We start from the raw sequence: 18,523 nt of genomic DNA on the forward strand, positions 1-18,523 counted from the left end.
ATGTGACAGGCGTTGCAGACTAATTGGTGAAAAGAGGTCATTTTACAACCAATGCAGGCCAATTACGTAATCTCAAGAAACTTTTCCATGAAAGCGTGCTATAGTTGGGCCTATACAGCAGACCTTTAAGTAATTGATCTTCAGCCAAGCCCTATATCTAAAGCAAAAAGCCAATTGGCTTTGCGATTCCTTGCCATACAATTCGCTCAAAATTCAACACCACTTTTTGTAAAGCGAGTGAAATTTAATTTGTCCAAGAATTAAGTGAGAAGCAGAAGGAAAATAAAAGGTCAGATGAGTTCCAACTCTTTATTTGTAGCACTCCTTTGTGGGCATCAACCAATTAATTCATTCGAAAGGACTTAATTGTAAAGGATCGAGTATATAAAAAAATTTCATACCAACATTTTCAATATTATAAAGAACAGTCTTCCTATGTGAAAAAATATTACATGTATGAATAAAAGGGTTCCTTTTGACCAATTTTTGAGCTAGCAAATCAGCTCTTACTATCACTATAATAACTCCTATTAATGAATGAGACTTTGCAAGACATTTGTTTATACACTGTGAAATATCTTTTATTACAACCTACTGCCAAAGCAAAGGCCATCTAGTAGACTCCCTGTGTTACCGCAGTCCAGAACGTCTGTGATTGAAACCCTCCCCTCCCCCTTGCCCTAAAAGCTTGTTGGGGGCATAAATTAAAGTGACATTTTCTACCTTATTGTCTGGACATGTTATCATTTCGGAAGATATCTCTGGATGGCGCTGTACTGTTTTAGACGGTTCCTTCTTGATCCACGCCATGAAGTGTTTGCCTCTGCTACACGTCTGTGCTTGTGCGTTACACCGATAACCAGAGGGACAGCAGTGGCTACCATCTTCGCAGCAAACAGCCTGAATTACAAAATATTATTCATCGTAAATCGGCGGTCGTTTTTTATTTACGACGCTCGAGCGACCACGAAAGGTGGGAGTAACCCGCAAGGGCCTATCCGATTACGACTTACGTGTCGCGTGGCTTCCAATTCAACACTTTATAACTCAAATTTGGAATCTTTACAATTAAGATTTCCTCTAAGATAATAACAAATTATGTCATAGAAATATTTTGACACCTACCGTCAGTTTACTAAAGCTACGATGCATAGGCAAAAGTGACCATTGTTGAGATGGGGCGTTTTAAAGGTTTTTTTTTTTCCACTTTGACCTCTGGTGACCTCAAATGACATTTCTCAACCACAAATTGGCAAACAATCCCTTACTTAGTTCACACGGTTTGGCCTCGGTTTCCCTTTGACCTAAGTTAAAAACTGTGGACTCCCTACACTTCATGAAGCAAATCTCTGATGCATGGAGAAACGTCTCCATGGTAACGTACTACAGAGCTTATTGGTTTTCATGACTTTCAAATATTTCACTTCTTCTGATCTCAAACCACCTATTACACATATAAGTATAATTTTTTTTTTATACAAAGACAGGCATCCGTTACACCTTAAGAGCAGCCCATGTAAGACTGATAATTGAAGCAGACGGAATGCTGACCAGAAAAAAACCCAAGACAAACAACATCCCTGTCCAGCAGATATTATATATATTAGCATAAATATGTTAAATTTAAGACATGTTTGCAAAAAATATCATTTGCTATTATTAATACACCTTCCATCTTCTAAAGAACGACCATTCCTTAACGCAACAAAACTAAGATGATGCAATTTAAAAAGTTTAGACACAATGATTCAACTTACATTAGGTACAGGACAACAACCATATTGTCCACTGGAAAGAAGACAACATGTGTTTCCATCTGGACATTCACTTTGTCCTCCTGGACATGTAACTGTTCCAACAGTGGTTGCTTCAGTCTTTTCAAACCAGGACATAATCTCACTTCCTTGACTACATGTGCCTCCAGAAACATCACATGTGTAACCATTTGGACAACAGTGCAGATGGTCTGAGCAGCAAACAGCCTGCAAAAGAAGCAGTTATTTACACTGGAGTAAAATATATGTATCTGAAATAAAGTTTGGATATGATTTCTAGTAACAAATATTACAACACCACAGACAAACAAGTTGCCAGTATGTTTTCAAAAATCTCATTTGCTATTATCCATACACCTTTCTGCTTTCTAAGATCCCAACGATATTTTACACAACAAAACTAAGAAGATGGAATTTTAAACAGTGATTCAAGTTTATAGAATCAGTTGCATATAGGTATAGGAAGTACTTTCTTATCCTACAGGGAAAAGAGTTTATTCAAAACTATTTCCAAAACATCTCATTTTCTGATCATAATCCTACCTGTTATCTTTACCTTCAGTGATTGTCATACCAAAACTGAATAAAATATTCTTTAATTCTAAAAAACATGTTTTTTACTTACATTTGGTAAAGGACAACAACCATATTGTCCACTGGAAAGAAGACAACATGTGTTTCCATCTGGACATTCACTTTGTCCTCCTGGACATGTAACTGTTCCAACAGTGGTTGCTTCAGTCTTTTCAAACCAGGCCATAATCTCACTTCCTTGACTACATGTTCCTTGAGAAACATCACATGTGTAACCATTTGGACAACAATGCAGATGGTCTGAGCAGCAAACAGCCTGCAAAATAAGCAGTTATTTACACTGGAGTAAAATATATGTATCTGAAACCAAGTTTGGATATGATTTCTAGTAAAAAAATTGACAACACCACAAACAAACAGGTTTCCAGTGTGTTTTCAAAAAATCTTACTTGCTATTACCATACACTTTTCCGCTTTCTAGGATCCCAATGATTTAGTACACAACAAAACTAAGTAGATGGAATTTAACAAATTTACACAGTGATTCAACTTAAAAGAACCAGTTATATTTAGGTAAAGGAAGTACTTTCTTATCTTACAGGAAGAAAAGTTTATTCTAAAATATTTCCAAAACATCCCATTTTCTGATCATAATCCTACCTGTTATCTTTCCCTTCAGTGATTGTCATACCAAAACTAAATAAAATATAAATAAATTCTAAAAAATATGGTTTTTTTCCCTTACATTTGGTAAAGGACAACACCCATATTGTCCACTGGAAAGAAGACAACATGTGTTTCCATCTGGACATTCACTTTGTCCTCCTGGACATGTAACTGTTCCAAGAGTGGTTGCTTCAGTCTTTTCAAACCAGGCCATAATCTCACTTCCTTGACTACATGTGCCTCCAGAAACGTCACATGTGTAACCATTTGGACAACAATGCAGATGGTCTGAGCAGCAAACAGCCTACGAAATAAGCAGTTATTTACACTGGAGTTAAATATATGTATCAGAAACAAAGTTTGGATATAAAATCAAGTGCGAAAAATGACAACACCACAGGCAAACAGTTGCCAGTATGTTCTCAAAAATCTCATTTGCTATTACCCATACACCTTTCTGCTTGCTAGAATCCCAATGATATTTTTCATTACAAAAATAAGATGCAATTCAAAATTCTAGACAGTGTTTCAATTTTAAAGAATCAGTTACATTTATTTATGGTAGGTTATTTCCTATCTTACACGGGAAAAGAGTTATTTTTAAACATTTCCAAAACATCTCATTTTCTGATCATAATCATACCTGTTATCTTTACCTTCAGTGATTTTCATACCAAAACTGACTAAAATATTTTTAAATTATAATTAACATGGTATATTTCTTACATTTGGTAAAGGACAACAACCATATTGTCCACTGGAAAGAAGACAACATGTGTTTCCATCTGGACATTCACTTTGTCCTCCTGGACATGTAACTGTTCCAAGAGTGGTTGCTTCAGTCTTTTCAAACCAGGCCATAATCTCACTTCCTTGACTACATGTGCCTCCAGAAACATCACATGTGTAACCATTTGGACAACAATGCAGATGGTCTGAGCAGCAAACAGCCTACGAAAGAAGCAATATTTTACGTGTGGAATAAATATATGTGTCAGAAACAAAGTTTGGATAAGATTTCAAGTGACAAATATTACAACACCACAGACAAACAGGATGCCAGTATGTTTTCAAAAAATCTCATTTGTTATTACCCATACACCTTTCTGCTTTCTAAGATCCCAACAATTTTTTACACTATGAAAATAAGAAGATGGAATTTAATAATTATAAACAGTGATTCAAGTTTATAGAATCAGTTGTAGTTAGGTATGGGAAGTACTTTCTTATCCTACAGGTAAAAGAGTTTATTCGAAACTATTTCCAAAAGATCTCATTTTCTGATCATAAACCTACCTGTTATCTTTACCTTCAGTGATTGTCATACCAAAACTGACTAAAATATTATTAAATTCTAAAAAACATGGTTTTTTACTTACATTTGGTAAAGGACAACAACCATATTGTCCACTGGAAAGAAGACAACATGTGTTTCCATCTGGACATTCACTTTGTCCTCCTGGACATGTAACTGTTCCAACAGTGGTTGCTTCAGTCTTTTCAAACCAGGCTATAATCTCACTTCCTTGACTACATGTTCCTTGAGAAACATCACATGTGTAACCATTTGGACAACAATGCAGATGGTCTGAGCAGCAAACAGCCTGTGAAAGAAGCAGTTATTTACAATGGAAGTAAGTATAGGTATCAGGCACAAGTTTATGTATGATTTCTAGAAAAAATATGACGAAACCACACACAAACAGGTTTCCAGTGTTTTCAATAATTCTCATTCATTATTTTCCATACACCTTTCTGTTCCTAGGATCCCAACGATTTTTAACACAACAAAACTAAGAAGATGGAATTTAAAAAATTTACATAGTGATTCAACGTTATTGAATCAGTTATATTTATGTATGGAAAGTACTTTCCTATCTTACAGGGGAAAAGAGTTGATTTTAAACTGTTTCCAAAACATCTCATTTTCTGATCATAATCCTACCTGTTATCTTTCCCTTCAGTGATTGTCATACCTAAACTGACTACAATACTATTAAGTTCTAACAAACATGGTGTATTTCTTACATTTGGTAAAGGACAACAACCATATTGTCCACTGGAAAGAAGACAACATGTGTTTCCATCTGGACATTCACTTTGTCCTCCTGGACATGTAACTGTTCCAACAGTGGTTGCTTCAGTCTTTTCAAACCAGGCCATAGTCTCACTTCCTTGACTACATGTGCCTCCAGAAACATCACATGTGTAACCATTTGGACAACAGTGCAGATGGTCTGAGCAGCAAACAGCCTACGAAAGAAGCAGTTATTTACACTGGAGTAAAATATATGTATCAGAAACAAAAGTTTGGATATGATTTCTAGTAAAATAAAATGACAGTACCACAGGCAAACAGGTTTCCAGTATGTTTTCAAAAAAGCTCATTTGCTACTACCCATACACCTTTCTGCTTTCTAGGATCCCAACGATTTTTTACACAACAAAACTAAGAAGATGGAATTTCAAAATTGTACACAGTGATTCAACTTAATAGAATTAGTCATATTTAGGTATGGAAAGTACTTTCCTATCTTACAGGGAAAGAGTTTATTCTAAAATATTTCCAAAACATCTCATTTTCTGATCATAATCTTAACTGTTGTCTACCCCTTCAGTGATTGTCTTACCAAAACTGAATAAATTATTCTTTAATTCTAAAAAACATGTTTTTTACTTACATTTGGTAAAGGACAACAACCATATTGTCCACTGGAAAGAAGACAACATGTGTTTCCATCTGGACATTCACTTTGTCCTCCTGGACACGTAACTGTTCCAAGAGTGGTTGCTTCAGTCTTTTCAAACCAGTTTATAATTGCACTTCCTTGACTACATGTGCCTCCAGCAACGTCACATGTGTAACCATTTGGACAACAGTGCAGATGGTCTGAGCAGCAAACAGCCTACGAAAGAAGCAATATTTTACATGTGGAATAAATATATGTTTCAGAAACAAAGTTTGGATATGATTTCAAGTGACAAAAACGACAACACCACAGGCAAACAGGTTTCCGCAAAATCTCGTTTGCTTTTATTCACACACCTTTCTGCTTTCTAGAATTCCAACGATTTTTTACACAACAAAAATAAGATGCAATTTAAAATTCTGGACAGTGATTCAATTTAATAGAATCAGTTACATTTATGTATGGTAGGTTCTTTCCTATCTTACAGGGGAAAAGAGTTGATTTAAAAACATTTCCAAAACATTTCATTTTCTGATCATAATCCTACCTGTAATCTTTACCTTCGGTGATTGTCATACCAAAACTGAATAAAATAGTATTAAATTCTAATAAACATGTTGTATTTCTTACATTTGGTAAAGGACAACAACCATATTGTCCACTGGAAAGAAGACAACATGTGTTTCCATCTGGACATTCACTTTGTCCTCCTGGACATGTAACTGTTCCAACAGTGGTTGCTTCAGTCTTTTCAAACCAGGCCATAATCTCACTTCCTTGACTACATGTGCCTCCAGCAACGTCACATGTGTAACCATTTGGACAACAGTGCAGATGGTCTGAGCAGCAAACAGCCTGCAAAAGAAGCAGTTATTTGCAATGGAAGTAAGTATAGGTATCAGGCACAAGTTTATGTATGATTTCTAGAAAAAATATGACAAAACCACACACAAACAGGTTTCCATCATGTTTTCAATAATTCTCATTCATTATTTTCCATACACCTTTCTGCTTTCTAGGATCCCAACGATTTTTAACACAACAAAACTAAGAAGATGGAATTTAAAAAATTTACACAGTGATTCAACTTTATTGAATCAGTTATATTCATGTATGGAAAGTACTTTCCTATCTTACAGGGGAAAAGAGTTGATTTTAAACTATTTCCAAAACATCTCATTTTCTGATCATAATCCTACCTGTTATCTTTCCCTTCAGTGATTGTCATACCTAAACTGACTACAATATTATTAAATTCTAACAAACATGGTGTATTTCTTACATTTGGTAAAGGACAACAACCATATTGTCCACTGGAAAGAAGACAACATGTGTTTCCATCTGGACATTCACTTTGTCCTCCTGGACATGTAACTGTTCCAACAGTGGTTGCTTCAGTCTTTTCAAACCAGGCCATAATCTCACTTCCTTGACTACATGTGCCTCCAGAAACATCACATGTGTAACCATTTGGACAACAATGCAGATGGTCTGAGCAGCAAACAGCCTACGAAAGAAGCAGTATTTTACACTGGAGTAAAATATATGTATCAGAAACAAAAGTTTGGATATGATTTCTAGTAAAATAAAATGACAGTACCACAGGCAAACAGGTTTCCAGCATGTTTTACAAAAAAGCTCATTTGCTACTACCCATACACCTTTCTGCTTTCTAGGATCCCAACGATTTTTTACACAACAAAACTAAGAAGATGGAATTTCAAAATTGTACACAGTGATTCAACTTAATAGAATTAGTTATATTTAGGTATGGGAAGTACTTTCCTATCTTACAGGGAAAGAGTTTATTCTAAAATATTTCCAAAACATCTCATTTTCTGATCATAATCTTAACTGTTGTCTACCCCTTCAGTTATTGTCTTACCAAAACTGAATAAAATATTCTTTAATTCTAAAAAACATGTTTTTTACTTACATTTGGTAAAGGACAACAACCATATTGTCCACTGGAAAGAAGACAACATGTGTTTCCATCTGGACATTCACTTTGTCCTCCTGGACATGTAACTGTTCCAACAGTGGTTGCTTCAGTCTTTTCAAACCAGGCCATAATCTCACTTCCTTGACTACATGTGCCTCCAGCAACGTCACATGTGTAACCATTTGGACAACAGTGCAGATGGTCTGAGCAGCAAACAGCCTGCGAAAGAAGCAGTTATTTACAATGGAAGTAAGTATAGGTATCAGGCACAAGTTTATGTATGATTTCTAGTAAAAAATATGACAACACCACAGGCAAACAGGTTTCCAGTATGTTTTCAATAATTCTCATTCATTATTTCCATACACCTTTCTGCTTTCTAGGATCCCAACGATTTTTAACACAACAAAACTAAGAAGATGGAATTTAAAAAATTTACACAGTGAATCAACTTTATTGAATCAGTTATATTTATGTATGGAAAGTACTTTCCTATCTTACAGGGGAAAAGAGTTGATTTTAAAGCATTTCCAAAACATCTCATTTGCTGATCATAATCCTACCTGTTATCTTTACCTTCAGTGATTGTCATACCAACTGAATGAAATATTATTAAATTATAATTACATGGTGTATTTCTTACATTTGGTAAAGGACAACAACCATATTGTCCACTGGAAAGAAGACAACATGTGTTTCCATCTGGACATTCAATTTGATGAAGATGGAATTTAAAAAATTTACACAGTGATTCAACTTTATTGAATCAGTTATATTTAGGTATGGGAAGTACTTTCCTATCTTACAGGGAAAGAGTTTATTCTAAAATATTTCCAAAACATCTCATTTTCTGATCATAATCTTAACTGTTTTCTACCCCTTCAGTGATTGTCTTACCAAAACTGAATAAAATATTCTTTAATTCTAAAAAACATGTTTTTTACTTACATTTGGTAAAGGACAACACCCATATTGTCCACTGGAAAGAAGACAACATGTGTTTCCATCTGGACATTCACTTTGTCCTCCTGGACACGTAACTGTTCCAACAGTGGTTGCATCAGTCTTTTCAAACCAGTTCATTATATCACTTCCTTGACTACATGTGCCTCCAGAAACGTCACATGTGTAACCATTTGGACAACAGTGCAGATGGTCTGAGCAACAAACAGCCTGCGAAAGAAGCAGTTATTTACACGGGAAGTAAAATAAATGTATCTGAAACAAAGTTTGTGTATGGTTTCTAGTAACAAATATTACAACACCACAGACAAACAAGTTGCCAGTATGTTTTCAAAAATCTCATTTGCTATTACCCATACACCTTTCTGCTTTCTAGGATCCCAATGATTTAGTACACAACAAAACTAAGTAGATGGAATTTAACAAATTTACACAGTGATTCAACTTAAAAGAACCAGTTATATTTAGGTAAAGGAAGTACTTTCTTATCTTACAGGAAGAAAAGTTTATTCTAAAATATTTCCAAAACATCCCATTTTCTGATCATAATCCTACCTGTTATCTTTCCCTTCAGTGATTGTCATACCAAAACTAAATAAAATATAAATAAATTCTAAAAAATATGGTTTTTTTCCCTTACATTTGGTAAAGGACAACACCCATATTGTCCACTGGAAAGAAGACAACATGTGTTTCCATCTGGACATTCACTTTGTCCTCCTGGACATGTAACTGTTCCAAGAGTGGTTGCTTCAGTCTTTTCAAACCAGGCCATAATCTCACTTCCTTGACTACATGTGCCTCCAGAAACGTCACATGTGTAACCATTTGGACAACAATGCAGATGGTCTGAGCAGCAAACAGCCTACGAAATAAGCAGTTATTTACACTGGAGTTAAATATATGTATCAGAAACAAAGTTTGGATAAAAAATCAAGTGCGAAAAATGACAACACCACAGGCAAACAGTTGCCAGTATGTTCTCAAAAATCTCATTTGCTATTACCCATACACCTTTCTGCTTGCTAGAATCCCAATGATATTTTTCATTACAAAAATAAGATGCAATTTAAAATTCTGGACAGTGTTTCAATTTTAAAGAATCAGTTACATTTATTTATGGTAGGTTATTTCCTATCTTACACGGGAAAAGAGTTATTTTTAAACATTTCCAAAACATCTCATTTTCTGATCATAATCATACCTGTTATCTTTACCTTCAGTGATTTTCATACCAAAACTGACTAAAATATTTTTAAATTATAATTAACATGGTATATTTCTTACATTTGGTAAAGGACAACAACCATATTGTCCACTGGAAAGAAGACAACATGTGTTTCCATCTGGACATTCACTTTGTCCTCCTGGACATGTAACTGTTCCAAGAGTGGTTGCTTCAGTCTTTTCAAACCAGGCCATAATCTCACTTCCTTGACTACATGTGCCTCCAGAAACATCACATGTGTAACCATTTGGACAACAATGCAGATGGTCTGAGCAGCAAACAGCCTACGAAAGAAGCAATATTTTACGTGTGGAATAAATATATGTGTCAGAAACAAAGTTTGGATAAGATTTCAAGTGACAAATATTACAACACCACAGACAAACAGGATGCCAGTATGTTTTCAAAAAATCTCATTTGTTATTACCCATACACCTTTCTGCTTTCTAAGATCCCAACAATTTTTTACACTATGAAAATAAGAAGATGGAATTTAATAATTATAAACAGTGATTCAAGTTTATAGAATCAGTTGTAGTTAGGTATGGGAAGTACTTTCTTATCCTACAGGTAAAAGAGTTTATTCGAAACTATTTCCAAAAGATCTCATTTTCTGATCATAATCCTACCTGTTATCTTTACCTTCAGTGATTGTCATACCAAAACTGACTAAAATATTATTAAATTCTAAAAAACATGGTTTTTTACTTACATTTGGTAAAGGACAACAACCATATTGTCCACTGGAAAGAAGACAACATGTGTTTCCATCTGGACATTCACTTTGTCCTCCTGGACATGTAACTGTTCCAACAGTGGTTGCTTCAGTCTTTTCAAACCAGGCTATAATCTCACTTCCTTGACTACATGTTCCTTGAGAAACATCACATGTGTAACCATTTGGACAACAATGCAGATGGTCTGAGCAGCAAACAGCCTGTGAAAGAAGCAGTTATTTACAATGGAAGTAAGTATAGGTATCAGGCACAAGTTTATGTATGATTTCTAGAAAAAATATGACGAAACCACACGCAAACAGGTTTCCAGTGTTTTCAATAATTCTCATTCATTATTTTCCATACACCTTTCTGTTCCTAGGATCCCAACGATTTTTAACACAACAAAACTAAGAAGATGGAATTTAAAAAATTTACATAGTGATTCAACTTTATTGAATCAGTTATATTTATGTATGGAAAGTACTTTCCTATCTTACAGGGGAAAAGAGTTGATTTTAAACTATTTCCAAAACATCTCATTTTCTGATCATAATCCTACCTGTTATCTTTCCCTTCAGTGATTGTCATACCTAAACTGACTACAATACTATTAAGTTCTAACAAACATGGTGTATTTCTTACATTTGGTAAAGGACAACAACCATATTGTCCACTGGAAAGAAGACAACATGTGTTTCCATCTGGACATTCACTTTGTCCTCCTGGACATGTAACTGTTCCAACAGTGGTTGCTTCAGTCTTTTCAAACCAGGCCATAGTCTCACTTCCTTGACTACATGTGCCTCCAGAAACATCACATGTGTAACCATTTGGACAACAGTGCAGATGGTCTGAGCAGCAAACAGCCTACGAAAGAAGCAGTTATTTACACTGGAGTAAAATATATGTATCAGAAACAAAAGTTTGGATATGATTTCTAGTAAAATAAAATGACAGTACCACAGGCAAACAGGTTTCCAGTATGTTTTCAAAAAAGCTCATTTGCTACTACCCATACACCTTTCTGCTTTCTAGGATCCCAACGATTTTTTACACAACAAAACTAAGAAGATGGAATTTCAAAATTGTACACAGTGATTCAACTTAATAGAATTAGTCATATTTAGGTATGGAAAGTACTTTCCTATCTTACAGGGAAAGAGTTTATTCTAAAATATTTCCAAAACATCTCATTTTCTGATCATAATCTTAACTGTTGTCTACCCCTTCAGTGATTGTCTTACCAAAACTGAATAAATTATTCTTTAATTCTAAAAAACATGTTTTTTACTTACATTTGGTAAAGGACAACAACCATATTGTCCACTGGAAAGAAGACAACATGTGTTTCCATCTGGACATTCACTTTGTCCTCCTGGACACGTAACTGTTCCAAGAGTGGTTGCTTCAGTCTTTTCAAACCAGTTTATAATTGCACTTCCTTGACTACATGTGCCTCCAGCAACGTCACATGTGTAACCATTTGGACAACAGTGCAGATGGTCTGAGCAGCAAACAGCCTACGAAAGAAGCAATATTTTACATGTGGAATAAATATATGTTTCAGAAACAAAGTTTGGATATGATTTCAAGTGACAAAAACGACAACACCACAGGCAAACAGGTTTCCGCAAAATCTCGTTTGCTTTTATTCACACACCTTTCTGCTTTCTAGAATTCCAACGATTTTTTACACAACAAAAATAAGATGCAATTTAAAATTCTGGACAGTGATTCAATTTAATAGAATCAGTTACATTTATGTATGGTAGGTTCTTTCCTATCTTACACGGGAAAAGAGTTATTTTTAAACATTTCCAAAACATTTCATTTTCTGATCATAATCCTACCTGTAATCTTTACCTTCGGTGATTGTCATACCAAAACTGAATAAAATAGTATTAAATTCTAATAAACATGTTGTATTTCTTACATTTGGTAAAGGACAACAACCATATTGTCCACTGGAAAGAAGACAACATGTGTTTCCATCTGGACATTCACTTTGTCCTCCTGGACATGTAACTGTTCCAACAGTGGTTGCTTCAGTCTTTTCAAACCAGGCCATAATCTCACTTCCTTGACTACATGTGCCTCCAGCAACGTCACATGTGTAACCATTTGGACAACAGTGCAGATGGTCTGAGCAGCAAACAGCCTGCAAAAGAAGCAGTTATTTGCAATGGAAGTAAGTATAGGTATCAGGCACAAGTTTATGTATGATTTCTAGAAAAAATATGACAAAACCACACACAAACAGGTTTCCATCATGTTTTCAATAATTCTCATTCATTATTTTCCATACACCTTTCTGCTTTCTAGGATCCCAACGATTTTTAACACAACAAAACTAAGAAGATGGAATTTAAAAAATTTACACAGTGATTCAACTTTATTGAATCAGTTATATTCATGTATGAAAAGTACTTTCCTATCTTACAGGGGAAAAGAGTTGATTTTAAACTATTTCCAAAACATCTCATTTTCTGATCATAATCCTACCTGTTATCTTTCCCTTCAGTGATTGTCATACCTAAACTGACTACAATATTATTAAATTCTAACAAACATGGTGTATTTCTTACATTTGGTAAAGGACAACAACCATATTGTCCACTGGAAAGAAGACAACATGTGTTTCCATCTGGACATTCACTTTGTCCTCCTGGACATGTAACTGTTCCAACAGTGGTTGCTTCAGTCTTTTCAAACCAGGCTATAATCTCACTTCCTTGACTACATGTGCCTGCAGAAACATCACATGTGTAACCATTTGGACAACAATGCAGATGGTCTGAGCAGCAAACAGCCTACGAAAGAAGCAGTATTTTACACTGGAGTAAAATATATGTATCAGAAACAAAAGTTTGGATATGATTTCTAGTAAAATAAAATGACAGTACCACAGGCAAACAGGTTTCCAGCATGTTTTACAAAAAAGCTCATTTGCTACTACCCATACACCTTTCTGCTTTCTAGGATCCCAACGATTTTTTACACAACAAAACTAAGAAGATGGAATTTAAAAATTGTACACAGTGATTCAACTTAATAGAATTAGTTATATTTAGGTATGGGAAGTACTTTCCTATCTTACAGGGAAAGAGTTTATTCTAAAATATTCCAAAACATCTCATTTTCTGATCATAATCTTAACTGTTGTCTACCCCTTCAGTTATTGTCTTACCAAAACTGAATAAAATATTCTTTAATTCTAAAAAACATGTTTTTTTTCTTACATTTGGTAAAGGACAACAACCATATTGTCCACTGGAAAGAAGACAACATGTGTTTCCATCTGGACATTCACTTTGTCCTCCTGGACATGTAACTGTTCCAACAGTGGTTGCTTCAGTCTTTTCAAACCAGGCCATAATCTCACTTCCTTGACTACATGTGCCTCCAGCAACGTCACATGTGTAACCATTTGGACAACAGTGCAGATGGTCTGAGCAGCAAACAGCCTGCGAAAGAAGCAGTTATTTACAATGGAAGTAAGTATAGGTATCAGGCACAAGTTTATGTATGATTTCTAGTAAAAAATATGACAACACCACAGGCAAACAGGTTTCCAGTATGTTTTCAATAATTCTCATTCATTATTTCCATACACCTTTCTGCTTTCTAGGATCCCAACGATTTTTAACACAACAAAACTAAGAAGATGGAATTTAAAAAATTTACACAGTGAATCAACTTTATTGAATCAGTTATATTTATGTATGGAAAGTACTTTCCTATCTTACAGGGAAAAGAGTTTATTCAAAACTATTTCCAAAACATCTCATTTTCTGATCATAATCCTACCTGTTATCTTTACCTTCAGTGATTGTCATACCAACTGAATGAAATATTATTAAATTATAATTACATGGTGTATTTCTTACATTTGGTAAAGGACAACAACCATATTGTCCACTGGAAAGAAGACAACATGTGTTTCCATCTGGACATTCACTTTGATGAAGATGGAATTTAAAAAATTTACACAGTGATTCAACTTTATTGAATCAGTTATATTTAGGTATGGGAAGTACTTTCCTATCTTACAGGGAAAGAGTTTATTCTAAAATATTTCCAAAACATCTCGTTTTCTGATCATAATCTTAACTTTTTTCTACCCCTTCAGTGATTGTCTTACCAAAACTGAATAAAATATTCTTTAATTCTAAAAAACATGTTTTTTACTTACATTTGGTAAAGGACAACACCCATATTGTCCACTGGAAAGAAGACAACATGTGTTTCCATCTAGACATTCACTTTGTCCTCCTGGACACGTAACTGTTCCAAGAGTGGTTGCATCAGTCTTTTCAAACCAGTTCATTATATCACTTCCTTGACTACATGTGCCTCCAGAAACGTCACATGTGTAACCATTTGGACAACAGTGCAGATGGTCTGAGCAACAAACAGCCTGCGAAAGAAGCAGTTATTTACAATGGAAGTAAGTATAGGTATCAGGCACAAGTTTATGTATGATTTCTAGTAAAAAATATGACAACACCACAGGCAAACAGGTTTCCAGTATGTTTTCAATAATTCTCATTCATTATTTCCATACACCTTTCTGCTTTCTAGGATCCCAACGATTTTTTACACAACAAAACTAAGAAGATGGAATTTCAAAATTGTACACAGTGATTCAACTTAATAGAATTAGTTATATTTAGGTATGGGAAGTACTTTCCTATCTTACAGGGAAAGAGTTTATTCTAAAATATTCCAAAACATCTCATTTTCTGATCATAATCTTAACTGTTGTCTACCCCTTCAGTTATTGTCTTACCAAAACTGAATAAAATATTCTTTAATTCTAAAAAACATGTTTTTTACTTACATTTGGTAAAGGACAACAACCATATTGTCCACTGGAAAGAAGACAACATGTGTTTCCATCTGGACATTCACTTTGTCCTCCTGGACATGTAACTGTTCCAACAGTGGTTGCTTCAGTCTTTTCAAACCAGGCCATAATCTCACTTCCTTGACTACATGTGCCTCCAGCAACGTCACATGTGTAACCATTTGGACAACAGTGCAGATGGTCTGAGCAGCAAACAGCCTGCGAAAGAAGCAGTTATTTACAATGGAAGTAAATATAGGTATCAGGCACAAGTTTATGTATGATTTCTAGTAAAAAATATGACAACACCACAGGCAAACAGGTTTCCAGTATTTTTTCAATAATTCTCATTCATTATTTCCATACACCTTTCTGCTTTCTAGGATCCCAACGATTTTTAACACAACAAAACTAAGAAGATGGAATTTAAAAAATTTACACAGTGAATCAACTTTATTGAATCAGTTATATTTATGTATGGAAAGTACTTTCCTATCTTACAGGGAAAAGAGTTTATTCAAAACTATTTCCAAAACATCTCATTTTCTGATCATAATCCTACCTGTTATCTTTACCTTCAGTGATTGTCATACCAACTGAATGAAATATTATTAAATTATAATTACATGGTGTATTTCTTACATTTGGTAAAGGACAACAACCATATTGTCCACTGGAAAGAAGACAACATGTGTTTCCATCTGGACATTCACTTTGATGAAGATGGAATTTAAAAATTGTACAAAGTGATTCAACTTAATAGAATCAGTTATATTTAGGTATGGGAAGTACTTTCCTATCTTACAGGGAAAGAGTTTATTCTAAAATATTTCCAAAACATCTCATTTTCTGATCATAATCTTAACTGTTTTCTACCCCTTCAGTGATTGTCATACCAAAACTGAATGAAATATTATTAAATTATAATTACATGGTGTATTTCTTACATTTGGTAAAGGACAACAACCATATTGTCCACTGGAAAGAAGACAACATGTGTTTCCATCTGGACATTCACTTTGTCCTCCTGGACATGTAACTGTTCCAACAGTGGTTGCTTTAGTCTTTTCAAACCAGTTCATTATCTCACTTCCTTGACTACATGTGCCTCCAGAAACATCACATGTGTAACCATTTGGACAACAGTGCAGATGGTCTGAGCAGCAAACAGCCTGCAAAAGGAGCAGTTATTCACAGTCGAAGTAAAATATATGTATCAGAAACAAAGTTTGTGTATGATTTCCAGTAAAAAAAAAAAAGACAACTCCACAGACAAACAGGTTTCCAGTGTGTTTTCAAATAATCTCATTTGCTATTACCATACACCTTTCTGCTTCTTAGAATCCCAACGATGTTTTAAACAACAAATTTAAGATGCAAGTTAAAATTCTGGACAGTGATTCAATTTAAAAGAATCAGTTACATTCATTTATTGTAGGTTCTTTCCTATCTTACAGGGGAAAAGAGTTGATTTGAAAACATTTCCAAAACATCTCATTTTCTGATCATATTCCTACCTGTTATCTTTACCTTCAGTGATTGTCATACCAAAACTGAATGAAATATTATTAAATTTTAATAAACATGGTGTATTTCTTACATTTGGTAAAGGACAACAACCATATTGTCCACTGGAAAGAAGGCAACATGTGTTTCCATCTGGACATTCACTTTGTCCTCCTGGACATGTAACTGTTCCAACATTGGTTGCTTCAGTCTTTTCAAACCAGGCCATAATCTCACTTCCTTGACTACATGTGCCTCCAGAAACATCACATGTGTAACCATTTGGACAACAGTGCAGATGGTCTGAGCAGCAAACAGCCTGCAAAAGAAGCATTTATTTCTATGGAGTAAATATATGTATCAAAAACAAAGTTTGGCTATGATTCCAATAAAAAAAAAATGACAACACCACTGGCAAACAGGTTTCCACAAAATCTCATTTGCTATTACCCATACACCTTTCTGCTTCTTAGAATCCCAACGATGTTTTACACAACAAAAATAAGATGCAATTTAATATTCTGGACAGTGATATAATTTAAAAGAATCAGTTACATTTATGTATGGTAGGTTATTTCCTATCTTACAGGGGAAAAGAGTTGATTTTAAAGCATTTCCAAAACATCTCATTTTCTGATCATAATCTTACCTGTTATCTTTACCTTCAGTGATTGTCATACCAAACTAAATGATATATTATAAAATTCTAACAGATATGGCATATTTCTTACATTTGGTAAAGGACAACAACCATATTGTCCACTGGAAAGAAGACAACATGTGTTTCCATCTGGACATTCACTTTGTCCTCCTGGACATGTAACTGTTCCAACAGCGGTTGCTTCAGTCTTTTCAAACCAGTTTATCATCTCACTTCCTTGACTACATGTGCCTCCAGAAACATCACATGTGTAACCATTTGGACAACAGTGCAGATGGTCTGAGCAGCAAACAGCCTGCGAAGGAAGCAGTTATTTACACTGGAGTAAATATATGTATCAGACACAAAGTTTGGATATGATTTCAAGTGAGAAAAATGACAACAACACAGGCAAACAGGTCTCCAAAAACTCTCATTTGCTAGTATCCATACACCTTTCTGCTTGCTAGAATCCCAAGGATTATTTACACAACAAAACTAAGAAGATGCAATTTAAAATTCTGGACAGTGATTCAATTTAATAGAATCAGTTACATATATGTATGGTAGGTTCTTTCCTATCTTACAGGAAAAGAGTTGATTTTTAAACATTTCCAAAACATCTCATTTTCTGATCATAATCCTACCTGTTATCTTTACCTTGGGTGATTGTCATACCAAAACTGAATGAAATATTATTAAATTATAACAAAGATGGTGTATTTCTTACATTTGGTAAAGGACAACAACCATATTGTCCACTGGAAAGAAGACAACATGTGTTTCCATCTGGACATTCACTTTGTCCTCCTGGACATGTAACTGTTCCAACAGTGGTTGCTTCAGTCTTTTCAAACCAGGCCATAATCTCACTTCCTTGACTACATGTTCCTTGAGAAACATCACATGTGTAACCATTTGGACAACAGTGCAGATGGTCTGAGCAGCAAACAGCCTGCGAAATAAGCAGTATTTTACACTGGAAGTAAATATATGTATCAGAAACAAAGTTTG

General features: G+C 34.7%; 1 protein-coding gene across 1 annotated transcript in view; it reads right to left on the reverse strand.

Moving 5' to 3' along the window:
• LOC139959168 (uncharacterized) overlaps positions 1-18,427 on the reverse strand; it is a 28,260-nt gene extending 9,833 nt beyond the window's left edge. The window contains exons 1-23 of the mRNA XM_071956767.1: positions 18,240-18,427; positions 16,964-17,188; positions 15,358-15,582; positions 13,757-13,997; positions 13,103-13,327; positions 12,451-12,675; positions 11,813-12,037; positions 11,160-11,384; positions 10,511-10,735; positions 9,858-10,082; positions 9,211-9,435; positions 8,556-8,780; positions 7,602-7,826; positions 6,948-7,172; positions 6,296-6,520; positions 5,657-5,881; positions 5,004-5,228; positions 4,355-4,579; positions 3,702-3,926; positions 3,055-3,279; positions 2,401-2,625; positions 1,758-1,982; positions 724-900 (exon numbers count right to left, since the gene is read on the reverse strand). Of these exons, the coding sequence (XP_071812868.1) occupies positions 724-900; positions 1,758-1,982; positions 2,401-2,625; positions 3,055-3,279; positions 3,702-3,926; positions 4,355-4,579; positions 5,004-5,228; positions 5,657-5,881; positions 6,296-6,520; positions 6,948-7,172; positions 7,602-7,826; positions 8,556-8,780; positions 9,211-9,435; positions 9,858-10,082; positions 10,511-10,735; positions 11,160-11,384; positions 11,813-12,037; positions 12,451-12,675; positions 13,103-13,327; positions 13,757-13,997; positions 15,358-15,582; positions 16,964-17,188; positions 18,240-18,427 (5,106 nt within the window). The remainder of the gene's footprint in view (positions 1-723; positions 901-1,757; positions 1,983-2,400; positions 2,626-3,054; positions 3,280-3,701; positions 3,927-4,354; positions 4,580-5,003; positions 5,229-5,656; positions 5,882-6,295; positions 6,521-6,947; positions 7,173-7,601; positions 7,827-8,555; positions 8,781-9,210; positions 9,436-9,857; positions 10,083-10,510; positions 10,736-11,159; positions 11,385-11,812; positions 12,038-12,450; positions 12,676-13,102; positions 13,328-13,756; positions 13,998-15,357; positions 15,583-16,963; positions 17,189-18,239) is intronic.
• Positions 18,428-18,523: the final 96 nt, after the last annotated feature.

This window comes from Apostichopus japonicus, chromosome 18 (genome assembly GCF_037975245.1).
Source record: "Apostichopus japonicus isolate 1M-3 chromosome 18, ASM3797524v1, whole genome shotgun sequence".
NCBI classification, from domain to species: Eukaryota; Metazoa; Echinodermata; class Holothuroidea; order Aspidochirotida; family Stichopodidae; genus Apostichopus; species Apostichopus japonicus.